This window comes from Ochotona princeps, chromosome 1 (genome assembly GCF_030435755.1).
Source record: "Ochotona princeps isolate mOchPri1 chromosome 1, mOchPri1.hap1, whole genome shotgun sequence".
Classification (NCBI taxonomy): Eukaryota; Metazoa; Chordata; class Mammalia; order Lagomorpha; family Ochotonidae; genus Ochotona; species Ochotona princeps.
Genome location: NC_080832.1, coordinates 17,471,748 through 17,499,366, shown reverse-complemented (window position 1 = coordinate 17,499,366; position 27,619 = coordinate 17,471,748). Strand labels below are relative to the sequence as shown.

The 27,619-nt window shown below is 36.1% G+C and overlaps 1 protein-coding gene across 6 annotated transcripts in view; it reads left to right on the top strand.

Moving 5' to 3' along the window:
- Positions 1-23,173, top strand: part of STXBP5 (syntaxin binding protein 5) — a 180,589-nt gene extending 157,416 nt beyond the window's left edge. For all 6 annotated transcript variants that reach the window (XM_058666735.1, XM_058666644.1, XM_058666704.1 and 3 more), the window contains 6 exons: positions 2,421-2,660; positions 6,249-6,618; positions 6,940-7,105; positions 10,378-10,489; positions 20,934-21,154; positions 22,782-23,173. In XM_058666735.1, the coding sequence (XP_058522718.1) occupies positions 2,421-2,660; positions 6,249-6,618; positions 6,940-7,105; positions 10,378-10,489; positions 20,934-21,154; positions 22,782-22,823 (1,151 nt within the window). In that variant the 3' untranslated portion in view covers positions 22,824-23,173. The remainder of the gene's footprint in view (positions 1-2,420; positions 2,661-6,248; positions 6,619-6,939; positions 7,106-10,377; positions 10,490-20,933; positions 21,155-22,781) is intronic.
- Positions 23,174-27,619: the final 4,446 nt, after the last annotated feature.

Genomic DNA, 27,619 nt, shown 5'->3' with positions numbered 1-27,619 from the left:
AATTGTAACTATGTAGTTTTTTCTTAAGAGTTATTTATTTTTATTGGAAACACAAAGTTACAGAGAGAAGGAGAGACAGAGAGAAAGATCTTTCTTCCACTGGTTCATTCCCAAGTGCCCACAAAGACCAGAGCTGAGCTGTCTGAAGCCAGGCGCCAGGAGCTTCTTCTGGGTCTCACACAGTTACAGGATCCAAGATTTGGGCTGTCTTTGCCACAAGCAGGCAGCTGGAGGGAAAGTTGAACACTCAGGACATGAACCAGCACCTATATGGGATCCCAGCTCATGCAAGGTGGGGATTTAGCCACTAGGTTATAGCACCAGCCCCAGAATTGTAACCATATTTTATAAAGTTTAATTGAGCTATGTTAGTGTGAAAGACCAAGGTTGGGAGACGGAATGGGTATTGCCTAGGAAAATGATGATGAGACTGAATTTGGAGCAATGGAAATGGATTAATAATGGAAAGAGGGAAATAGATCTTTGTAGCAAAATAACAGGGTGTGGCTTCCCATCAGGTTTATAGGAGAAATTAAAGGGAGAAACAAAAACTGTGGTTTATTAAAGTGTTGTTCACCAGTAGAACCAGGGATATTACTAATACAAATAATGTCATGAGAAAAATAGAATGCTTTAGTTTTCATTTTTACAGACTGAGACAAAACTGAAAAAAACAGTCCAGTAGTCATTTTCAAAGAGAAAAAGGGAGACCTAACACACTTTCAGTAATGGCCACAGGAAAAGTAACAGGATAAGAGATTTCTTAGTGTAATTTTTAAATGTTTCTCACTACAGAAGACTGTGTAAAGAGCAGATGACCTATCTACCAGTTGTGTATTTTGTTACATGTGGATGACACTTAAAATGGCATTCAAGAAAAAGGCAGTCCAAACTTTTGGTGACTAAAGGTTTTCTTACGGGAAGATTGGAAAAAACAAAGGTCGATCAGAGTGTTCCTAAATGCATTTTTAAGTTGCAGAATTAGACTCTCACTTTTCTACTTCCGTCTCGTTCTACCTGCTCATGCAGCGTATTATGAAAGACACTGTACCAGAAAAGAGTGATGAAGAGTTAAGATTAGAACAATAGCATACCAAGGGCGTACATTTAGAAACCCACCGGGACTTGCATGGCTGAGTTCTGAAAAGTATGGTTGTGTCCACTTTTTTTTCAAGATCTATTTAGTTAGTTAGCCAGTTAGTTAGTTAGGTTTTGAAAAGTCAAACCTACAGAGAGATGGAGAGACAGAAAAAGATCTGTCTGCCAGTTCATTCCCCAAGGGGCCACAGTGGCCAGAGTTGAGACAATCTGATGCCAGGAGCTGCTGCTTCTTCAGGTCTCCCATGCAGGTTCAGGGTCCCATCCTATACTGCTTTCCCAGGAGCTGCTGGGGCGGGTACGTGTATGGGATCCTAGTCCTTGCAATATGAAGATTCAACCACTGAGCCATCATGCCAACTCTCCTTCCCCTGCCCCGGACACATTGTGTCCACTTTTATTTTACATTTAAGCAAGCAGGAAAAGTTATTAGCATGACAGCCAATAATGTTTCTTTATAAATTAAAAACAATATGCTATAGATTTACAATTTCAGCAAATTCATTGCCTTTTCTTGTTGTTCATTTGTTTTTCTTTTTTTTATTATTATCATCAACATTTTATGATACAGTTCCATAGGCCATGGGATTTCCCTTATCCCCTCTGCCCTCACTGAGTTCCCCTGTATCATTACTATAGTATAGTTCTTCATACAGAGTCATATGTTCATCAGTGCGGGCATAGACAATGGCAGAGAGTCTAAGATCCTATTGTGAAGATATAGTTAACAGTTTCATTAGGAGTCTATCTTTGTCTGGAAGTAGAGATGCATACTGCATTGTATCCTCACATCTGGGTATGATAGTCTCCATTTCACAGCTACTATACATCCTTTTAAATGAGAAGCCACAAATCATAATCAATAACAGGAAGAAAAATAGAAATTAACACCAGCTTGAAGTTAAATAACATGCTACTGAATGAAAACCAAAGGCAAATGTGAAAAACATCCCAGTAAAATAGCAAAGACTAAATCAATGAACAACCCATTGTTAAAATGACAGAACTCAATTACCAATGATTTGTATTAACTCTGAATGTAAATGGCTTAAACTTATCAATCAAACGTAATAGATTAGTAGACTAGATTAAAAAACAAAACCCATCTATTTGTTGCCTACAGTAGACACATTTCACCAACAAAGATCAGTGGAAGCTATCTCATAGATTTTGATTTTTTTGTTAGTTTCATCTCAAAACACTTTCTCCTGGTTAAACTCTTCAGTGACTACAGATCATACAGTAGCACCATTTTCTGCAAGAAGCTTCTTCATTTTCTTTTTCATTTCTTTAGCAACTCATTGCCTTTTAAATCATTTCAGATGTAAAAGATAATTCCTTCAGCCGATCGCGGAGTTCAAGTGTAACCAGTATTGAAAAAGAATCCAGAGAAGCTATCTCGGCTCTTCATTTCTGTGAAACTTTCACTCGCAAGGCTGACTCCTCCCCGTGCCCGTGTCTCTGGGTTGGAACAACACTGGGGACGGTGCTGGTGATTGCACTGAACCTTCCCCCGGGGGGAGAGCAGAGACTTCTCCAGCCAGTGATCGTGTCTCCAAGTGGTATGTATGTGCTGACGGCTGCACTGCTAGTTCCTTTTCAGGTGTGATTTGCCATGATTTAAAAGCAGCTTTGTTTTCCATTATTGAATTGACTTATTTTATTTATATGAAAGTTGAAGAGATAAACGAGAGCTCCCCAATCTGCTGGATTACTCCCCAAATGACTGCACTGGCTGGCTTTGGGCCAGGCTGACGCCCGAAGCCAAAAGCTTCCTCCTGGTCTAAGAAAATGAAAAATAATTATTAACATAACACATTCTTAATAACTCAAAATACTTTGTTCTATAAGCAGAAGGCTCGTACATATTTCGTAGGAAAACAAAAATGTACATTTGTAAACATTCATATAGTTATTTTCTATTTGTAAGTGTAAAGTTCAAGTTACATTTCTCATTTGAAGTAATAACAAAGGAATATTTAATAGAAAATTTTAAAATATGCTTAGTCTTCATATATTAGAAATGGGATTTGGATTTCATCAAACAATGCATAGTCTAATAGGTCTGAAAATAAGAGTTCTGGTTTCTGTTATTACTAAATTAACCTCAGCCACAAAGAAAAAAACCGTGACTTTGTTCATTAGTATATCTCCAAATAAATTTGTAGATTTATAAAATTCTCAGAATATAGAATTAAAATGTGGTTATAACTTTAGTGTTCATTTCCAAACCATCTTTCATTAAATAAGAAGTTTGATTTTCATTCAACTCAGTATTTGAATTTATATTATATGCTTTCTTGTTAGGTTACCAAAAACAGGTTAGGTAATGATGAGATTCTTTCTACTTTCCTTTTTCATTGGTAGGCAACAAAATGTGTATACATATTACTGAAATCCTGAAAATACGAAAATCAAGATGCTAACAGAAATTGTCACTGGTTAGCAGCAAAACATAAAATCATTTCCATTTTTTTCTTATTGAGTTATAGGTTTTAAATTTCCTCTATAAACAAATATACATTTGAATTAAGAAAATGCAAATAAAATGAGAGGGAGCAATTAAATACAGATAATTCGTAATTAACTACACAGAAAGTATTTAAAGTATTTTTCAACTCAATAAAATCAGAATACTTTCTGACCTACAGTAAAATCAAATTAAATATCAAAGTCACCCTGATAGAAACATGTCATATGTACAAAGGAACCTTTTAGTTCTTTTGAATTTCATATTTAAAGGGTTTTTTTTAATAAGCTGCCTGCTTATAAATCACCAACGGCACTTTATCCTGTTAGCTTTCTTGGAGATGTGAGAGGCCTGTTTTACAGCACATCCATTTCTCTAGGTAAGAGCCTGAGTGGTCTGTTCGTTCCTTTTTTTGTTGTTGTTTTTTCTTCACTCTTTCTATTGAGAAAGTTACTAAAATTCCTGCCAAACATAGCACAACATATGCTATAGGGCTTCACAATAAAAGGTAACCTGGGATTTGTTGTGAGGTAAATTTTAATTAAGTTATAAGATTACAACTCATTCTTCTCATAGTTCTACAAGACTTCTTACAGTTGTTAAATTATCCACTTGAGAAACCTGAACTGTACAGTACAATTACTAGACTTAGCTAATGAAAACATAGGATACCCAGTCCTATTAACTTTAGATAACCGTGTTGTAATATGAATATACCCCAAGCATTATTTGGAAATATATGTAGTATTTGTAATATTCAGATACTTAAAAAGTATGTGTGTGTGTGACCAGAATTCAAATTAATTTTTAATCTGGCAATCCTACAATACTGAGACAAAAATGCAAACAAGAAAGGAAACAGTATTTTTCTTACAAGAAAAAATATTTACAGAATATAATTAACTATTATAACATGTGAAAATTAATATAAACTGTAAAATATATGAATTAAAATAAGAAAAAAAACCCTTTAAGACCGGAAGAGGCTGGCATTTGACACAATGGACTAGCTGTTGTGACTTCTGTATCCCATGCTGGAATGTGGGTTTAGGTTGAAGCTTCTCCACTTCTGATCCAGCTCTCAAAAAACAGCAGTGCAATACCGCCCAAGCACTGGAGCCCCTGCCACCCACGCCAGAGGGCTGGATGGAGTCCTCTGCTCGTGGCCTTGACCCAGCCCCGCCCCAGCTGTGGAACCCATTTAGTCAGGGAGCCCCAGATGGAATCTCTCTCCCTTTTTCTTCTTCTCCCTCCCCACCCTCTAATGCAGCCTTTCGAATAAGTTAATGAGTCTCTAAAACAGTTTTGCAGTGATGGATCACACACTCTTTTCCATTGAACTCATCTTCATCTCATTGTTCAGTATGGAGACAGCCTTTAGAGCACGACCATAGACCTCCAAAGGTGTGTAGAAGAAAAACCATCATTACCTAAACTTAAAAAAAGAAAATGTAAATACTAAATTAAGACCTACCAACTGACAAGAATAGTGCCTGAGTATATCTGAGTTTTATTGGTAAATAGTTTAAAATTATGATTGTAGAGATAATGCTTACAAATGTACAGGTTGTTTTTCTTGCTGGCTGCTGGGGGCCTTCGAGGAGGGGAGCCTGTGTGTGGAAGGCGTCTCTGCTGCCTCTCACCTTTTCTCTCTTCATTCTCTCTTTTACTCCCTCTCTTTAGTCACTTTGCCTTTCTAATAAAATGAAAAATTTTTAAAGAAAATGAATTTTTAAAAAGATTAAATAAAAGTTGGAATTAACTTTAATACAAGACACCATCTCTGTCCTAAACATCAAAAATACTAGCTGTTCTTAAATCTAAAACATTTTGAGCACTCGCATGATTCCACAGGTAGAAAATTCTCGATCTGCCCCAGCCCCACTGCACTGTATATGGTAAGTTACACTCAAAATGCAGGCACACTAAAAGTACTCTGTAAACTGGCCAGCGAGCCATGTGTGTGAGGTGTATTAATGAAGAATGAGGGAATTTGTTGTGTTGATGTGGACATCCTCAAGGATCTCATTTTGTAAAGACAGATACTCTAAACCTTGGAAAGAATTGAAACAACTTCTTTGTCTTCACATTTTAGACAATGATGCTGAATGTGTAGCATATTCTGCTTAGCCAAGTATATCCCAAAATGCTGTTGTTTCACCACACAATCATTACTTTTAGATTATCGAGATATTTTACTAAACAGAATAATGCAGTCTGGTGTGTGTTTAACTCTCAGAACACAGTGGTCCACCATAGTTTAGACAAGTCACATTTCCAATACTGTTTCCCCACTGGCTTTGGCTGCCCATTTGGACGGCTCAGCTCTCCAGGCTGCATGCCATTTGTTAGTCGTACTGTGGTAGTTCACTGAGTGTGAAAGACACTTAGTTTCAGATACCCCAGCATACCAGTTGCAGTTGAGATGTTTGATTACATAATTCATCATGCTGAATTAGATTGTGAATTATTGGTGGAGTTATCCATTTGGGACATGTAATATTGCCACCTTTTTCCAAACTCATGAAAGTCATACTTGAAATTTGAATTGTACCGATGAGTGAGTCAGTTTAAAATTTCAGTTCGACATACGTTCAACACATCTACTATGGATCAGAGTAGGAATAAGCATATTGTACAAAAACATATTTCAGATATTTACTAAACTTATATATTTTAGGTACTATATTGAGACTAAAAGGTGCAATTTTGAGAATGGCATTTTTGGATACAACTGGTTGCTTAATGCCACCTGCATATGAACCCTGGAAAGAACACAATGTTCCTGAAGAAAAGGATGAAAAGGAGAAATTGAAAAAAAGGCGGCCTGTCTCAGTATCACCTTCTTCCTCTCAGGAAATTAGTGAAAACCAGTATGCAGTGATATGCTCTGAGAAGCAAGCAAAAGTCATCTCACTGCCAACCCAGAACTGTGCTTACAAGCAAAACATAACAGAAACCTCCTTTGTGCTTCGTGGAGATATTGTAACACTGAGCAACAGCATCTGCCTGGCATGTTTCTGTGCCAATGGGCACATTATGGCTTTTAGGTAAGAGTGAAAACACAGGTACAGCATCTGTTCCTGCAGATCACATTATAGAATTATGCTTGGCTTAAAAGAAATGCTGTTGGGTTTCATTGTTTACATTCTTATATACTGAGAATTTGTTTATATTTAGTTAATAGGAAATTAATGTAATGTAATGGATTTCGGATTTCTTTTATCAGCATTCCTATACACAAACATTCATTCAGTTTATAAAGACTTTATGACCTTTGTTATTTTTACTTTCTGTAATACTTTATTCAGTACTGGAAACTACACTCTTTACTATTGACAAGTTTTGTTGTTTTGTTTTTTTGCCTCAAGTTTGCCGAGTTTAAGGCCACTATTGGATGTGTATTACTTGCCTCTTACCAACATGCGGATAGCCAGAACATTCTGCTTCACCAACAACGGACAAGCGTTATATCTTGTTTCACCTACAGAAATTCAGAGGCTGACTTATAGTCAGGAGACCTGTGAAAACCTTCAGGTAAATAACAAAAATATTAGAGTCTATTCAGCAATGAAGTGTTCTCTCAGTTCCCTTCTGCCAGTCACTCGTTACTCCTACAGGAGTGTACAGAGCAGCCTAAGTGGGATCCTTCAAAGCCTTTGCATTAGACTCTCAGAGTGCATGCTCTGAGACTCCTGAATCATCTCATCTATCCATCCCTGCTCCTCCGTGATAGCAAAGGAATTCGGGATACGAGGTGTTTTATGTAACTTGTATACAACCTACTCTCCACACAGAATAAATATCTGTTACATACATAGGCAACAAATCCACACACAAGTTTCTTTTTAAAGAAATAAAAATAATGTGAAACAATTGTATTCATTTTAGTTTAGAATCTATGCTGCATTTTCAGATAGCCCCTTTTCACCCAATATTTTGCACATATGAAGAAGGTAATATTGGGTAATTTTCCTCTGAATATTTTTAAACTGTGTTTACATATGTGGAAATCAAAGCTACAGAGAAATGGGAGAGACAGAGAGACAGATCTTCTGTCTGCCGCTTCACTCCCCGAATGGCTGCAGTGGCTGAGGCTGGTCCGTGCTGATGTCAGGAGCCACGAGTTTCTGCCAGATGTTCCCCAAGGGTGGTAGGGGACCAAGTTCTAGAGCAGTCTTCTGCTGCTTTTCCCAGGCCATTATGAGGGAGTCAGATAGGAAGTGAATCAGACAAGACAGGAACCAGCATCATATAGAATGTGGGCATCACAGGTGCCAGCTGTACTCTGTACCACAATGCTAGCCCTGAATTCTTTTTTTTTTAAGATTTGCTGTTTTTATTGAAAGGCAGATTTGACAGAGAAGGGCAGAGAAAAATCTTTGATCCGCCGATTCACTCCTCAAGTGGCCTCGTTGGCCAAAGTTGAGCCAATCCGAAGCCAAAAGCCAGCAGCTTCTTCTGGGCCTCCTATGTGAGTGCAGGGTCCCAAAGCATTGGGCCATTCTCTGCTGTTGTCCCCAGTCACAAGCAGGGAGCTGGATAGGAAGTGGAGCAACCAGGACATGAACTAGAGTCGACATGGGATGCTGGCGCTTGCAAGACAAGGATTCAGTCACTAGACTATCATGCCAGGCCCAGACCCTGAATATTTTTTTTAACCTTTCTTAAGACAGTGACTAAATCCATGAAATACAGAATGGCGAATTTTTTAAAGTATTTGAGTGAAATATATACTTGCTTATGTATTTGATATTAATATTTTGGCTTCACCTTCAAACTGAAAGTACTTTTCAACTTTTACAAATTTTACAATTATGTAAAATTCAAAATGCAATTTAACCTTTGGTGAAAATTAAGCTGTTACTTGGACATAGGAAGTGGAGTCTTCTACAAAACAGAGCAGTGAAGCTTGGAGGTGATGCCTGTGTTCACAATCTTGCTTGTGATGATGGTTTTCTGAGCATAAATATATGTCAAAACTTACCAAAATCTGTGCTTTAAATATACGTAGTTTTGTGTATCAGTTATTTCAGTAAAGCTGTTTAAAGATGGATTAAGGATATATGATTTATGAGAGGCACTTCAAGAGCAAAATTTATGAATAAAACCCATGTCTTAGTGTAAAAACAAAAACAAAAACGTAGTGATGAGACTCTTAAGCTTAGGTTAAATGCATTTGATATGAAATTATTGCTGTGTTTATCTTCAAGGGGTTTTTTTCAGATGGAATAAACAAAGAAATCTTACAACAGGGTTTTTCAGTCAAAATTACCAAAATCAGTGATTATTCAATGTAACGTAAAGGAAGTTAAAATGGTAATTACTGATGCATTTGGGAAACTCATGCTGTATTTTTCCATGTAAGCTTATTAGCTCACATAAAAGACAAATAAGATATTCAACTCTAAAATCAGACAAGCATAAAATGACATTGAAAAAGAAAATTCAAACATAAAAAACATAAATGTTATTTCTCAACACATGCTCCATCAAGTTCAAGACACTTGTGAGTGATTCTGCCTGGTTAGTCCATCTGAAAATAACAGGGTGCTGCTGATTTAACTATGTCCATAAGTCTTCTTTATATTATTTAAGAAACATATATGCTCTTTAAAGATCTTTTAAATTAGGAAACAAAACATCAGCAGACAAAACATGATTATCAAGAAGATGCCTGATAATTCACACAGAAATTCTTAGGAAATTATATTTATAACCGACAGGGGTGAGCAGCTATGTTGTGGTAGAGAAGAACTCTAGTGACCTTCAAGGTGTTTTTCTTCTAAAGCTCCCTGTGCTTTTCATGAAACTCTCTGAATAAAGGAATGTTACAGTCGTTTGGTCTTCCAGAAAGACAGTAAGCAAACTTCGTTGAGCGTCTCAGAAGATGATTGCTGGGTCTGTGCTCTTGAGAAGGCTACCTCCGCCATTAGACCACTTACACGTGTCAGAAGCTGTTGCTACTTCAAGATGGTACTGGGGAAGCCAGGCATTATCTAGCAGAATAGTGAAGGCAAATTAATATACCTAAACTACTAATTTTTTGGTTTCAGCTAAAGTTTGTAATGCCATAGGTATCATCATCATTGCACTGCACATTTAGACTTGCTTTTGGAACATGTTGTTTCTAATGTAAAAAGACCTCATATTCAGTTGTCAGTTCTGAGAAGAGGTGTGTGAGAATCACACTGGAATCTGCTTACAGTCTCAGCAGAAATACCGTATTGGCATGAATGGAAAGAAGGTGATGTGAGAGGCCTGGCAGCATGGCCTAGGACCTAAAGTCCTCACATTGAACACACTGGGATCCCATATGGGCGCCGGTTCTAATCCCGGCAGCTCCGCTTCCCATCCAGCTCCCTGCTTGTGGCCTGGGAAAGCAGTCGATCCCAAAGCCCAATGCTTTGGGATCCTGCACCCACGTGGGAGAACTGGAGGAAGTTCCTGTCTTTGGCTCCTGGCTCCTGGCTCCGGATGAGCACAGTACTGACCATTGCACTCACTTGGGGGGTAAATTATCGGACGGAAGATCTTCCTCTCTATCTCTTCTCCTCTCTGTATATTTGACTTTGTAATTAAAAAAAAAATAAATCTTTAAAAAAAAAGTGATATGAGAAATGTAGTTGGCAGCAAATTAGTCTTACTGCATTTATTCTTAGAAGCTTTAGTGAGTCAGTATTTACTGATTCTAATCATTTTGGTCTTTGTCAACCTCAGTAGGTCATTTTGTAAGCTTAAGACAGTTTGTAGATTATAGTATAGCTTCCCTGAAGTTTTAACAATTACAATTTGTTTTGATTTTCAAGGAAATGTTGGGGGAACTCTTCACTCCTGTAGAAACTCCTGAAGCGCCCAACAGGGGGTTCTTTAAAGGCTTATTTGGAGGCGGTGCACAGTCTCTTGATAGAGAAGAACTATGTAAGTTGATTTATTTAATTTGGATAATATTTAAAGCAAACGTTCAAGCCATGCTTCTTTCATCACATGTGAATTATATTCATTTCACTTCTTTTAATATCATTTTTAATGTTTTATTAAAATATATAAAATTAGTGTAACTGTTCTTCTATCCCAAATCAAGGATATACTTTATGTAGGAGACTGAAATCAATAGCTTCAGATGATTAAAGAATATTCACAATTTTACATAAATAATTTAGAAAGTGTTTGTTTTCATTATCTGGGTTCATATTTTCAGTTTTATGATTGCTTTAAGTTAATTACTTTAGCTTTAAATTTTTTTACGTGTATTTGATTTATCTTAACAAATCCTCCCAAACTATTCTCGTTCACTAAGAAATTATGTAAAATATCCAATTTTGTTCATTTATTGCTGTCCATGTAATTAGCAGGCTTTGTCTCCTGCATTGAATGAATGAATTGGTGATTGTCCTTTGATTCTTTTTCGTTTTGTTAAAATTTCCATTTTGTAGTTCATTTACTAATTAGTAAGTGTAATATTGTATAGCAGTAAGCAGAATTCATTGCACCTTGATTTTCATAAACCTTAACCAGATAATGGGCCCATAGTTTTAATATGGTTTGAAAAATGAAAATTGTTCTTCAAATCAGTAGAAACGAAAAACTTGGAATTACATTGTCACTGAAAAAAAAAAAAGACAAAGTTATTCAGGATTCAAAAAATACGTTTTTACAACTCTCACTGACATCAAAAATTTATTAGCTACCTAAAAAATGTTCAGCAATGACAATATCCCTGGGGAAGGATCAGTGTCCAGAATGGTGATCCAAGCAACTTGAGGCCACCTTTACCCTGGAGCACTTTGTTAATCCGGAGACAGTGGCTGGGCTGTTTACAATGTACGAGAGCTACAGAGATGGGCTCCCAGACCTTGTAAGCCTGTTTCCCTGCACTAACTCTCTTCTCTGTAAGGACTGAAGAGTCCTGCAGTTAGGGTCAAGTAGTTTGTGCTTTTTCACTCTTTGAACATTATAGTTAGTGGTGCATTAGACCTATGATTACAAAGCAATTTAAATTATGTTATAAAAATTAATGAGTAAGTATGCAGAAGGTATAGATAACACTTTAATAAACCTTATGGACAGATACAGTAAATTATAAACATTCTTTTCAAACACATGGAAAATACTTACAAAATGTGCTCTATTTGTGGAGAAGTTGGAGATGCATACTGAATATTTTGGAGAAAAAAGTAATTATGTTTACAATTAGTGTTCCATTCTTAAGGCAGAAAAAATGTTTTATTACCAAAATTAGGAAATTGACGTATACATGTTATATGTATCTTACAATTAATTTTAATTTTCTATGTCAGCTTAAACTTAAGGTAAAGATTAGTTTTTGCTAAATCAACTATATAGAATAATACTTGTTAAAAATCATTTTCAAAGAATTATAATTAAGTCATGTCAACTGATTAGCTTATAATCAATAAAAATTAAAATTTCAAATACTTACATTTAAAACAAATACAATTTTCAATAGCCCTGTATGAAAGAATTCAAAACTGTCAAACTGTGTCTAAATTGCAGGATCCCAAGGACTTGGCTCAGCCTCTGCTGCTTTTCAGTAGATTCCCTGAAAGCATTCAGTATGATTCGGAATCCCTCCATGATTAAAAGAAATAAACTCAATAAATTCTGTATAGAAGTAACATACCTTTGGGCCTGGCGCAATGGCTCAGAGGCTGAATCCTCACCTTGCACACACTGGGATGCGATCTGGGCACCAGTTCCTATCCCAGCTGCTCAACTTCCCTTGCTCTGCTGGGAAAGCAGCAGAGGCTTAGCCAAATCCTTGGGACCCTGCACCACCACGTGATAGACCGAAGAAAGCTCCTGGCTCCTGGCTCCTGGCTTTGGACAGGCTCAGCTTTGGCCATTTTGGCCACTTGGGAGTAAACCAGTGTTCCAAAGATCTTTCTCTCTGTCGCTCCTTCTCTCTGTAAATCAGTGTCTCCAATAAAAATAAACTTTAAAAAGAAAGTGAAAGGCTAGTACAGTGAAAACATAAAACTTATGGACACAGAAAATATAAAGATATCCCTTGCTAATAGATTGGAAGAATAAATAAGTATCATTAAAATGTTTCTACTATCTAAAGCAATCTGAAAATTCACTAGAAAGTATCAAAATATCTTTGGTATTCTTAACAGAATTAGAAAAAAAATTATATGGATCCATGAATGTCCTAAAATGACCAAGCAATCCTGAGAAGGGAAAAAAAAACTTGAAGCTGAAGGAATGCCAATACCTAATGTCAAAGCATACTACAAGTAATTCAAATAGCATGGTACTAATGTAAAACTCAAGACATCGATCATTAAAACAGAATAAAAAGTCCAGAAGTTCATCTACATACATATAGCCAACTGATTTTTAACAAGGGAACCAAAAACATACATAAATACTCAAGATAGATAAAAGAAAACATGAAATTCCTTGAATAAAATGTTAAGCATTTTAAGGCACTATCGAAGGCAATGATTTCCTGGAGAATGTCCCAGAGGGAAGCTGCTACTCGTGATGTGGACATTCCCAGTATCAGAGTGCCAGCTGGAATCCCTGTTGCTTGGCTTCCCATCCAGCTTCCTGCTAACAGGCTTGAGAAAACAGTGTCTGAATATTCAAATACTTGATCTTCTCCCACACATTTGGGAGAACTGGATGGAATTCTCTTTGGTCTGGCCCAGCCCTAACCCTTTGAGCCAATGGAGAAGTGAACTAGCAACTCAAACCAGTACCTTCCTCCCTCCCTCTCCTCTTCCCCTGCAACTTCTAACTCTGAAATAGACTAATATTCTTAAGGAAACAAAGAAGAAGTAAAAAATATCCCCAAGTCAAAACTAGACAAAAGGAATTATATGAGACTCATAAGTTTTTGCTCTGCAAAGGTAACCCTTGATACAGTGAGGAACATCAGTAGAATGGGAGAACATGTTTGCAAGCTACTAATCAAAGGATTAAAGGATTAAGGATGGATAACTCTTAACATGTCTATCATAAACTGAAAAAAACAAAAAACACAATCTACTTAAGAACAAAAAGTCCCCCCAAATTAATACAATGCCCCCCTAAAAACGTATTAAAAAATGCTCAGTTTCCCCAGCCTTTCACAATCAAAATGACAATGATATATCAACTCAACCCTACTAGAATGGCTGTCGTAAAAAAGATAGTTATAACAGCTGAGGAGCATGTGGAGAAAGGGGAAAGCTTACAGATTATTGATGGGAATGTAAATTAGCAGTCAATAAGACAGGAGATTTTAAGTAATAGAATTATCATATGATCCAGCAATTTGACTACTGGGTATACACCCAAAAGTCATATACTATTAGATGCTAATATCATTGTAATACCATATATGATGTCATATATTACCATATGTAACATCATATAATGCCATGTACCAAGGAGATGCATGGTCTACCATGTTTATTTCAGCACTGCTCACAAACCCAAGATGAGCAGTCAACTAACATATACATCATCAAATGAATGTATAAGGAAGGTACGAGATGGAGGCACATAGTACAATGTCATTTAGTAACAAAGAATGGAATCCTATCATTTGCAGCCAAATGGATAAAACTGTAGGCATGATGTTTTTTTTTCTTTTTTAAGATTTATTTATTTTTCATTGGGAGGAGAGAAGGAGAGAAAGACAAATGTCTTGCAAATTCTGGTTCACTCCCCCAAGTGGCTGCAATGGCCAGAGCTGAGTGAATCCAAAGGCAGGAACAAGGAATTTGTTCCAAGACTCCCATGCAGGGACAGGGTCCCAAGCCTTTGGCCCTTCTCCACTGCTTTCCTAGACCATAAGCAAGGAGCTGGATCAGAAGTAGAGTAGCCGGAACACAAACCAGTTCCCATATTTACTTGTTCCAGGACATCAAGTTAAGAAAAATAAGCCAAACGCAGAAAGAAAAATGTTTTTTTTTCTCTCGTATGTAGAAATTCTAAGAATAAACAAATTAACAAAAATCTCATTCTGAACATAGAATGTTGATTACTAGAGGCTGTGCACATTGAAAGAGAGAGGAAGTTAGAATTTTAAAAAAAATAGCCAAGTTGGATGTGGTTAATTAATTGTGACTTAAATGAACTAAAAGAATATGTTAATAAGAGGAGAAGGTTAGTGTGATTCAGTGACTCAAAAAGATGCTCTCATGAAGCATTAGAGGAGTCTGAGTATGGGATATGTGGGAACCATTTGTACTGTTTCAAACTTTTCATGTTTGCAGAATATTGGTGTATTTATTTGAAAGTCAGAATTAACTCAGAGGGAAAGACAGAGAGAGAGGTGTTCCCATCTGCTGTTTCACTTTCCAAATGGCTGCAACGACCAGAGCTGGACTAGGTCAAAACTAAGAGCTGAAGTTTCTTCCCGGTCTCATACGTGAATGAAGAGACCGAAGCAATCCTATGCTGCGTTCCTAGCAGAGAGCTGGATGGGAAGAGGAAAAACAAGGACTCGAACCAGCACCTATATGGGATTTAGGCACTGGAAACACCAGCTTTACCAACTGTGCTACAGTGCTGGCCCATTTCATACTTGTATTTTTTGTGATGTTAAAAGTTATTTTAAAAACAACAAGAAATGCTGGTAGCAGCAGGTGTGTAACCTAACAGTTAAGGTGCCTCTGTCCCACATAACCGTGCCTGAACTCAGTCCTCAGCCCCGCGTCCTGTTACTGCAGACCTGGGAGGCCAGCAGTGACAGCTCAAGTACTGGACTGTCTCCCCTCAGCGTGATAGACCTGACGTCGATTGCTTGATTCCACCTAAGACCCTCATTCAGCAAGTTCTGACACCTGGGAGGTGAACTGCCATCTAGTCACTCTCTATCTGTCCCTGTGAATATGTCTCTCTGTCTCTGAAGTTAAAAATGAAAAATTAAGATTACAAATTACAAAAAAAAGTTAAAAGCTAACGAAACTGATAATACTCCAGTGAGACAGATCAAGAAACAGAGACAAGTAAACATTATCAGGAACAAAAAAATTATGTAGGATAGTACTAAAAATTACTGCTGCTCTTTTTATAATAAATTATCAGTGTTTTTCATTTTATGAAACAAATCCCCACAAATATGTAACTTACAAAATGAACAATAGTTAGTTTTATGCAGCACAATTCAGACATAGCAGTTTCAACAAATTATTGCTTAATGTGTAAGGAACCAGAAGAAAGGAATTTGAAGGCCTCCAAAACAAAGAAATGCTAGGTGTTTAAGGGAGCAGACATGCTAATTGTCTGTTTTTATTGTACATTGTACATATGTATTGAGTTAGCGTGCTACGCCCTATAAATAACTTCAATTCAAATATTTAAAAATCTAAATAGTACTATAGCTCTGATCTCTTTTATGAACATTTTCCACAAGTAAACTTCTGTTGTAAATCAGAATTCCCTAACAATTTCTACCAAATTTTAGTGAAAATTATAATTCTACTCCTACAAAAATTCCTTTAGTAAATAAAAAAGTAAGTTACACTCATTAAGACATTTCATGAAATTAATTAAACTTTAAGACCGAAAACCAAAATAGTATAACAAAAATGCAAAAAAAATATCTATTGAATAGAGATACAAAATCTGAAATGAAAGAGTAACAGATACAATTTTATGTAATAGGATAATATAAGAAAAGTTTTATTTGGATCAGGAGTTCAAAGTTGACTTTTAAAAAAGTGTTTACCACCCATAACTGAAGCAGAGATTGAATCAGTGATTAAAGATCTCCCAACAAAGAAAAGCCCAGGCCCAGACGGCTTCACTACAGAATTCTACAAAACATTCCGAACAGAACTAACCCCAATCCTCTACAAACTCTTCAAAACAATAGAAAAGGAAGCAACCCTTCCAAACTCATTCTATGAAGCCAACATTACCTTAATCCCAAAACCAGACAGAGAACCAACAGAGAAGGAAAACTACAGACCTAACTCTGATGAACATTGATGCTAAGATTCTCAACAAAATCCTAGCCAATAGAATTCAAAAACACATCAGACAGATCATTCATCCAGATCAAGTAGGATTCATCCCTGGAATGCAGGGATGGTTCAACATCCGGAAATCCATAAATGTGATACACCACATCCAAAAACTGAAAAACAAGAATTACATGATAGTATCAATAGACGCAGAAAAAGCTTTCGACAAAATCCAACTCCACTTCCTACTAAAAACCCTAACCAAGGTAGGCATAGATGGAAAAATCCACAACATAATTAAAGCAATATATGAAAAACCCAACGCCAGCATCATACTGAATGGAGAAAACCTGGAACCCTTCCCACTGAGATCTGAAACAAGACAGGGATGTCCACTTTCTCCACTACTATTCAACATAGTCCTAGAGGTACTCGCTGAGGCCATAAGACAAGAAAAAGAAATCAGAGGAATCCAAATGGGAAACGAAGAAGTCAAGCTCTCACTATACGCAGATGATATGATTCTTTATGTAGAAGAGCCAAGAGATTCAATACAGAGACTGCTAGAACTTATACGAGAGTTTGGTAGAGTGGCAGGGTACAAAATTAATGAACAAAAATCAACAGCTATAGTGTATGCAAACAGCCCCAAGATGGAAAAAGATTTAACCAGCAAGATACCATTCAAAATAACAGAGAAAAGTATGAAATATCTGGGAATAAATCTAACCAAAAATGTAGGAGACCTATTTGAAGAAAACTACAAACTACTTAAAAAAGAAATTGAACAACCTCAAAAGATGGAGTAACATCCCATGCTCCTGGATAGGTAAAATCAATATCATTAAAATGTTTATACTGCCAAAAGCAATATATACATTCACACAATCCCAATCAGATTGCCCAAAACATAATTCATGGAACTGGAAACAGTGATTCAAAGGTTCATCTAGAAACACAGAAAACCACAGATAGCTAGAACCATCCTGAAGAACAGGAAGTTAGCAGGGGGAATCACATTTCCGGACCTCTGGACATACCATAGGGCAGTGGTTATCAAAACTGCCTAGTACTGGCACAAAGATAGAGAGGAAGATCAATTGGGCAGAATAGAAACACCAGAAGGAAACCCACACAGATACAGCCAAATAATCTTTGACAAAAAGAAAAACGACAATCCATGCAAATGGGAAGGTCTGTTCAATAAATGCTGTTGGGACAACTGGTTAATAGCCTGCAGAAACAAAAAGATAGACCCACATCTCTCACCATACACTAAGATCAAATCTAAATGGATAACAGATCTAAACCTACATCCAGAAACCTTCAAACTTTTGGAAGAAAATGTTGGAAATACTCTGCAAGATCTAGGGGTAGGTCCCGACTTCCTAAAAAGGACACCAAAGGCAATAGCAATCAAGACCAGAATAAACAAATGGGATCTCATCAAACTAAGAAGCTTCTGTACAGCAAGGGAAATAATCAACAAAGTAAAAAAGCAACCCACAGAATGGGAGAAGATCTTCACGCACTATGTAGGTGATAGAGGGCTAATCTCCAGAATATACAAAGAGCTACAAAACAACCAAAATGTCAAAACAAACAAGCCACTCAAGAAATGGGCATGGGAAATGGGCAAACACTTCACAAAGGAACAAACCCAAATAGCAAATAAACATATGAAAAAATGCTCAAGTTCCCTGGCAATAAGGGAAATCCGAATTAAAACATCAATGAGGTACCAGCTAACGCCAGTAAGATTGGCCCACATGAATAAAAGCACCAACAACACTTGTTGGCGAGGTTGCGGGGAAAAGGGAACCCTACTCCACTGCTGGTGGGGCTGCAGGCTGGTACAGCCTCTGTGGAAATCAATATGGAGAACATTCAAACAACTCAAAATCAACATACTGTATGATCCAGCAATAGCACTCCTAGGAATATATCCAAATCACCTGTTTTATGAGAAACCAACATGCACTCCTATGTTCATAGCAGCACAATCAGTAATTGCAAAGACATGGAAGCAGCCAAAATGCCCATCAGCAGAGGATTGGATAAGAAAGCTATGGTTCATCTACTCCATGGAATACTACTCAGCTATTAAAAAAAACAAAATGCAGTTCTTTGTGGCCAAATGGGCCAAACTGGAAACCATAATGCTAAGGGAAATGAGCCAATCCCAAAAGGTTCAATACCACATGTTTGCCTTAATTTAAGATGATATGATGTTATGTATAACATGTTATGTTATGAATGTTATATGTTGTGTATAAACTAAAATTGAAATGTCGATGAGGTGGTCACAGAAGGTGGTTAAGAACTCGCATTTATTTTTAACATATTGGTTACTCATTACTATGTCAATTAATTCCATAATGATGTAAATTTTTGCTGATGGTATGTTGGAGCTTTCAATTGACTGGGATGATACTCTGCTGGCTCTGCCTTCAGACCAGAGAGGGTATACCTAAGAAGCCTTTGAACTTAACTGGACAATAAGATGCTGGACTCTATGTTTGGTATATGCTTGCAATGGGGGAATCTCAACCGAACTTGAACTGTGGTTATGCAACAAGGTGGAGGAATCTATCATGGTGAGAGGGTTTGGGGAGGGGTTGGGAGAATCCCAGTACCTATGAAACTGTGTCACATAATACAATGTAATTAATGAATAAAAAAAATGTTTACCACATTAACAAATTAAGGAGAAAATTATGTGACCATGCAAAAATATGCAATTAAAGGCATGTTAAAATTTAATAACCATTAATAGTGATTCCGAGAAAGTAAGTTGATAAGTTGTAGCTATAAACAATAAATGTATAACTATCAGAACACTAGAGGAGATACCACATTTAATGCAGGAACATTAAACATATTAATTATTTTTCCTTTTGGATTAAGAATAAGACATAGTAACTGTTCCTGAGTAGAAACAGCATTATATTAAAGTCCCAATGGAGTATGGAAAGGGAATCAAAATTAAACAAAAGATACAATAACAGGAAACTAAAAGTGAAACAGTGATTTGCAACGATTGATACGATGACATATTTAGAAGAGTCAAAAGAACCTACAGTTAATTGTTGGAAATAACAAGCTAGTGAAAGTATCAACTGTAATCAATGTATACTAATAATCTCACTTTATAAGCAAGGTGAAATTTTAAAAACTACTGTTTATATTAGTTTATTAATACTACTGTAATGAATTACCGTAACTTGCTGGTATAAAAAGCCATATATTTATTCTTTTATACATCTAAGGATTAAGAGGCAACATACTAATAAAAAAGTGATTTATGTGCTTTCAGAGTTACAAGAGAAAGGCGGAGAGAGAGATCTTCCGTCCTCTTGCTTACTGCCCAGAGGGCTGCAGTCTGGCCAGTCAGGAGCTTGGTCTTGGTATCCCCCATAGGTGGCAGGGGTGGCAGTGCTTAGGGTACTTGGGCCATTCTCCACTGCCTTCCTGGGCACAGTAACAGAGAGCTGGATTGGAAGTGGGGCAGCCAGGACTCAAACTGGTGCTCATATGGCATGCTAGTAACACAGTCAGTGGCTTTGCCCACAGTGCCACAACACCAGCCCTGATTGTTTGCTACTACTACCAATAATAATAATAAAAATAATAATAAAGCGCCTAGAGAATATTAGTAAATGCTCAATTCCTGCCTTTGGAAAATGGAAAATGATGAAGTCTTGTTGGCAAAAGTTAAAGGAGAAAAATAAATGTATAGCTACACCAAGCTGATGATAGAAGATACAATGAAACAAATGTTCTTGTAAAACATGCATGTGTGCAGGAATGTTTTATGTATGTATACATATATGCATACATACATACTTACTGCAATCCAAATATAATCCTCTCCCAAAATGTGTGATTCTGAATTTTATACAAAGATATGTCATCATGTTGGCCCTGAAACAGTTCACTTTTATCGTCTATTAAAGGGGAAATTTGTTCTTTTTGTTTGATGGCAATGTGAAATGGAGGGAAAGCAAGGTATGCAGCCTGTCTACGAGTTGTAGAGACTAAATAGAATACAGACGTCTTCTGTTTTCTTCTCAGCCTAACCAGAGTGTTTTTTAAAGTAAGAAATATGAAGAAATAAAACTTATGCATTCAATTAAGTATCTCAAGTTAATTTGCATGTTGTACACTTAGGAAAAACTTTTGCCATTGATATCAGTGTGCGATAAATAATTGCCACACCTTTTGGGACAAGTCTTACTGTATAAACTAGTATGTAGAATAGTTACTCATGTACATTATGATTTTAGCCTGATAAAATATTGGAAGTCATTAAAATTGTCATAATAAAAGAAAAACACATATTGTAAAGTGAAATATATAGCTAATTCAGTTGCAGTTTGATTAACATAAACATTGTTTTCTAATGCCACCATGTATTGATATTTTTAAAATCCATTCAGTTGGAGAGTCGTCCTCAGGGAAGGCATCCAGGAGTCTGGCCCAGCACATCCCCGGCCCTGGAGGAATCGAAGGTGTGAAAGGGGCTGCGTCTGGAGTTGTCGGGGAGTTGGCACGAGCCAGGTTGGCACTAGACGAGAGAGGACAAAAGCTCGGTGACTTAGAAGAAAGAACTGCAGCCATGTTGTCGAGTGCAGATTCATTTTCTAAACATGCTCACGAGGTATGTCTATCGTGTGTTCAACCAACAGCAGAAATCCTGTGGCAAGGAAATGGGAATGATTGTTTTTGTAGAGTTGTTACCAGTTGTACACACATGAATTTTTACATATCCTTGTACAAGTGTAAATTCCTGATTTTTGCCACTAGAGGGAACCAGTACAAGAACACAGTAGTGTTTGCTCTGTTACTGAAGCTTATGGATTTTTTTCAGAAGACTTGTCCTTTGTTAGCAGAATCAGCAGTTTGGCAGCTGTTTCTTAGGGAATATTGTGATCATGCTGATTTTCCAACACAACTCAGTCTGCTAACACGTTTTCTGAAAGAAAGAAATGGCCAGGTAGGGATACATAGCTAAAATTGACCAAGGTTTTATTCTGACAAATAGTGCCAAATCTGTGTGGCAGTCCAGTTCATATGGAATGGCGGCAAGCAGCTTAGTGCAGGGAGTGCATCGTGATAAACCTCGGAAGTCGTAGTGGGACGCAGAAAGAGGTACTGTGCAGGCAGCATCCCTGTTTGGCCCTCATGCAAATGCCAGTGTGTGAAAGAGCAAAGTGCTCCTTTACACCTGAGTTGAAAAGCAAGGTTTAATTTGGACGCCCAGGTGTGCTGCTGCTGTATGTTTTACCCTAGTTACTTCTCACATTTAGTTGCTAACATTTCTTTAACTTGAGTTCCTTGTCTGAGGAAATATAAAGATTGTTTTATGCCCAGTGTACATTAGCTCCACTTTGCATTTTCAAATAAAAGTCATCTGTTTGCTCAATAAATCAGAAACATGGAATGCATGAAAGAAGCAACTTGTTTCTGGAGTTACTGTCCAGATTCAGAAAAACCTTGTATATGTAGCTGCTAGGGGCCTTCAGGGTAGGTCAAAATTCTTGTTGTTATAATCTTGCATCTGTGCAACAACAACACCGAAAACAAGGTATTTTAGTCCATTTCAGAATATGTCCAAACTGTAAATAGTAAAGAGCTCAGTCTTGCACTGATAACTTTTTTTTTTAAACCAAGTGTTCTTGAGTCATATTTGAGAGTTTAAAAAAGACAGTACCTTGAAGTGGATGCAATCATGGTTTCTTGAATCAGACTATACAGGCTCCAGTCTCAACTCTAGCATTGTCCTTTTGAATAACCCCTCCAGGCCTAAGCTCCTTCACCGTCACAATGGGGAGAAAAATAATGTCTGACTGCAGATTAGTTGTAGGAAAAAGATGTAGGGGAGATTGTGATACATTCCCTCCTAGGGCTAGAGTCTCAGTGCGTTGGAGATGGCTGTAGAATTTCCAAGAGTTCATTCTCCAGTTTCTTAAGCGTTCTTTTTAGTTCCAATAAGGTAACTGAACATTATCTACTTTGTAGGCTATTAGCTAATTAGTTCAATGAATTGTGTCATATTCTCAGAATGTTGAGATTTTTCTAGGTAGGTTCTTAATCGTGTGGTATTTTTTTCCTCCAAATGAAACAGCTTTTTTCTTCCTATTTTCATAAATTAATGCAAAGTTAGCATTATGATAGTATAGATAATATTTCAGAATGAAATGTGTTTTATAAGGATAAATTAACCAGTTTTAAAAGTTGTTTTGACTGTTAAAAACCATGTTATTTTGCCTTTTCTTTTCCTTTAGATGATGTTGAAATACAAAGATAAGAAGTGGTACCAGTTCTGACAACCAGAATCCAATACGTTCAACATCAGCCAGAAGAAAAATGTTTTGCTTTTTTTACTCCATCGATTTCTGTAGGGAAGCTGGTCACTGAACACTGTTCTTTCCTAGCACAATCATGCACTGTTTTACCTCAGTCACGTGGCTTGAACTGAGGGAGGGTCACACACTCGGACAGGAGCGCGCAGTGTGTGTCCGACAGGAGCTGACATGCGGGAGACATGGCAGGGACTATTCCTAGATCATTCCTGTACTACACTTTCATATGCCAAAAGATGTCATGCCATTGTATCTGGCATCGGTGTTTGAACTGTTTGAGGGAAAGGCCGTAAGTGGCACATCCTGAGGCTGAAATGATTATCAACAACTGTCCTGGACTTTCCCTCCCTTAAACTAACTGGCCATCAGTATCATTAGTGAAAAAGAAATAAATTGTTTGTTATCATATCTCTATTCCGAGAAGCTGAATGGTGGGCTTTAACTAATAAAAACACACACATATGTGACTTGTGTATGGCCTCTCCTGGATTCTCGTTAATATATACTTGTGTTTAGTTCATACTTTGTCAAAAGCAAAACAAGGTGATACATCACTTTTCATTGAAAAGAAAAGTGTAGAGCATGACTGAATTGCTCATCATTCTGGAAGTTTCCATATAGTGGCTATGCAGTGTGGAAAGTGAGAAAACCCTCCATTGTGGTGAGGAAAATCCTTCAGTGTCCCTTGTCCTTGTTCTCATTAATTCAAAATAGTTACTGGTTAAATTTATAAAGATGTTGAAATTGGCTAAGTTTTTAATTTTGCTTGAATTTTATAAAATGTTTATCCAGATGTACCCTTTGCATTATTTAATTAAAATTGCTTTAAAAAATCATTTCTTTATCTCAGTGAAATGCTTAGCTCCCTATTTAAAATATCCTTTATTTGCTAACAGTTTCAATACACTCAGGTGATGAGCCAATTGAATCTTAGTGCACATGCTACCGCATGGAAAATTATAAGCATCTATTGTCAGCAGCATACAGAGACTAGTCTAATGACCTACAAATTATTTTCTGTAGAAATACAAGTCTGTACATATCCTTTCAAGGTTTTAAAAAGCCAACAGAAAAGGAAAATATGTACACTTTCATAACTGAATTATTTCTGTGCTGGGGTGTAATGTAAAATTGAAACCAGCAATGGACAATGATTGGTTCCTAGAACAGACAGAAAAGAAACCACTTAGTAGGTCCCTAAGCAATTCATAATGCAAGCTAATTTTGAGATTATTATTGATTGTAAAAGAAGAGAAAAATAAAAGTGCTAAAAGTATTGTTGATGAAATCTAAATGCTGTCATCTATTTTAAAATGTTTAAAGTCTTTTTTTTTTCATTAAGCTAGATTCGGAGCACAAATTGATTGCAAACATCAATGTTGTTTCTCTATTCCAGATAATCATCAAAAGTATACGCAGAGCGTCTTAACCTTTTTCACACAGTCTCTTATGCACCTTTTCCTCCTTATTCATTAACAAAGCTTTGGTTTACATTTTATAATGTTCACTATTGGATACAAAAGTTTACATCAAAGCTAACTTTGGACAGCATTGGGAAGGTACTGAATATATTTGATAAAGATAATTGATCAGTCTGAAAGAAATATTTTTAAAATGTAATCATTTTTGAATGTTTTGAATTTGTAAGAAGAATCAACGAGTAATATATTTCTGTTTCGTTGATGTCAGCTGTCTGACGAGTATTCAGCAGTTTACAGATTGTTACATGATATGTCACAGGAAGTATTTGGTCCTTTTTTAAAGGTACAGTCTTGTGAATGCCATCAACAGTTACGGATCTGAGTTGAGAAGCATTGAGTAACTTAATGTGCGGGTTGATTTCCTGCTTATGTGGAATGCCATAACTAGCTGCAGTTATTTAATTTTCCTTGTTATTTTCTGTTGTTTGTACATCAGATTCATTTTTACTCTCCTCTTTCCTGTTGTATATATAAATAACCAATCTTGTAATTATTTTCAAATACAGAGGTAGTTACATTTATCTGAGATGTTGGTGTAGAACTGGAAATCGTAAAGTATTTCTGGAGTTCAGGAAATTAGCATTTCAGAGTCGTACTTGACTGAATCCATAGGTAAGAGACAGTCTGCAGTAAAAGAGCTAACCCAGGGAATTTATTGTCATTTGAGAGATAACATCTCTATTTTTTCTTTTTTAAATGCAAAAAGTAATAATCACCAGCAAACCAAGGTTTCAGGAAAACTAGACAAAAAAAAGTCAAAATAGAAAATGCCAAAAGAGTGGAAGGTTTTCATGTGCTTTCTCTCTGTTCTCAGCATCGTCTCATCTCATTTGTCCTTGACTCTAAAACTGCTGAAATATTTACTGTTAATTTGTCAGGAGAACATGATTTCCTGTATGTCCAGTTCATTTCACCTTTTAGAACTAGAAAAACTCATAGAGTTGTTATTTGAGAACTTATATTCTGCTAGATTCTGTACATTACATCCATTTTTCAGTTTGGGAGCGTCTCAACGCCCTTGATTTCCTTTTTGATTGTACAGTGTTTCCTAAAAGTGATTCTAAATCCAACTGAGCTGTTGCTTCTTCAATTTTTTTGTGGATGTGAAAAAATGCTGCTACTTGTCTGTTATTATGTATAAGTGTACTGTAATTCAAGTAAGGACAGTACTTTAAAGAAAGAAGTATTTCTTTTCTTAGGATTTCTTGCTTTTAGGTACTTCTGAATTTATTTCACGTAGATATGTATTTTAAACAAGTCTGAAAGTGTTACCTGCTTCTGGATTACAGGGAGCACTGGGGAAACGGCCAAGGTAGGAAAAAACTGAAGCCGACACTGCAGAGTTCAGCCTTTACCCTGAGTGGTAGGTTCTGTATCCCATGCCCATTTGCTTATGTCATCTCTCCTAGGACATTGGAAAAGTTATATCCAAAGGTACGATTTTTGTGGCTAACATTTATTTTACACTTTAACTTCTGGAATTTTATTTCTGCAAAAATAAAGAGCACTGAACTTTAAACTTGAATTTTTCTGTACTTTTTTAGATATTAAATCTTTTTATTATCATTTAATCTGCAATGCTCAGTTTAAAGTGATACATATGTATAAAGCATACCAAAATCAATGAATATTGCTGCTAGCTGCACCTCAAATTAATCAGTTTTAAAGCCTTTAGTAGGGTTTATATGGTTTTCAAAGATAAAAAAAATGCGGTAAAAGTATTTGCTGTATGTTTCAGTGTCCTTGATCTTAAATTATTGCAAACACTTTCAGATTTGTTTGAAGGTCATACATCTTATACTTATACATACTGCTAGAAATATACTTTTATTTTAAAATGAAATTTTTATAAGTGTGCTCTTTAGTTTTAAAAATGGTGAACTTGTTAAGTTTAAGTCAAAGTACTTAAAAAGTATGTATATTATCCATACAAAAAGTTATGTTTTATGCTTATAATAAGAAACATTGGTATCTCATATCGAGATACAGTTAATTTTACAAAAAAACTAAACACCATTTAAAAGTATTCACACATAACATGAAGGATACCATCACCATTGTTATAAAGAAAAAGATCCTCTGTTGATCATTTTCAAATTTGATTTGGGAGGAAAATGCCCACAACAGTAACTGCAAGATATTTTCAATAACTACAAACTTGCTGTTGGATGCCTACCTTAATTATTGTTTTAATCTACAGATATATATATATATATATAATATATTTAAAATAGTTTTCCAGGTATTTTCTTCTACCTTTTTTAAAAATATATTTCCAAAAAATGAAAACAGAGTTTATGTATTTTTGTCAAAGAAGGTTTTTATTTTGTAGTTTATAGAATTTGTTCCTTATCAGTTTGATACTTGATCAATATTCTTAGACTTTTTAATCTGTATTTACTTTGGAAAAAATATTCCTATAACTTAAATGTCCTTTTTTTCCCCATTTTAGGGTGTTTTTTTCTCTTGGATTGAAATTTATGTCTACAGAATTGATTTTTTTTAATTTGAGTATGAATGTGAAGCTGCTGTTTACAGATTTTGTTAATTGCACTTTTCATCACTCTGATCAACTTCTTATAAAGTGCTATAGGGATAATTTTTCCTGTGAATATTAATGATTTTACTATTGCCTCAGTTGTTTTAAAGATTCTGTGAAAAGAAAGCAGTTGTAACAATCAAAAAGAAAAAAAATTAAAGGATAAATTTTGGCTGAATTAAATAATTGTGATAACTTCCCAGTTACCAAGATTTTAATGTTGTTCCCTTCAGTCTTACATTATGAGGTGCCATTCATTTCTGAGTTGAGTTCTGTAGTTTAAGGCTATATGTAAGTGCTCTGCTTATTTTTCTCATTATATCAGGAAAAAAAAATCAGGAATGTCAGTTTTACCAGTGTTTTACAGCGAGGCTCATAGTTTAAATTAAAATTTTATAGTATATGAGATATAAACAGTATTTATTGTAGGTCATTTGACTCAGGATTTAATGGATATAGATTAATGGTAATGGAATCCTATTAATTTGAGAATTGAATTTTTATACTTTGGCTATTTGTTTTGTGTTGCTTAAACTGTGGTTCAACTGAACACAATGTAAGGAATTGAAAATAAACTCAACATATCAGTGGAAAGCAGTACAGAAAGGATGAGTCATGGTTTAATTCTCTTATTTTTTTGTGTGTAAATAAACAACAGTACTGTAACAATGTAGGTGTGACTTCCTGCTCAACGTGGTAGTTAAAGCCAAAAAATCATTTTGCTTTCTAGTTACACTGTT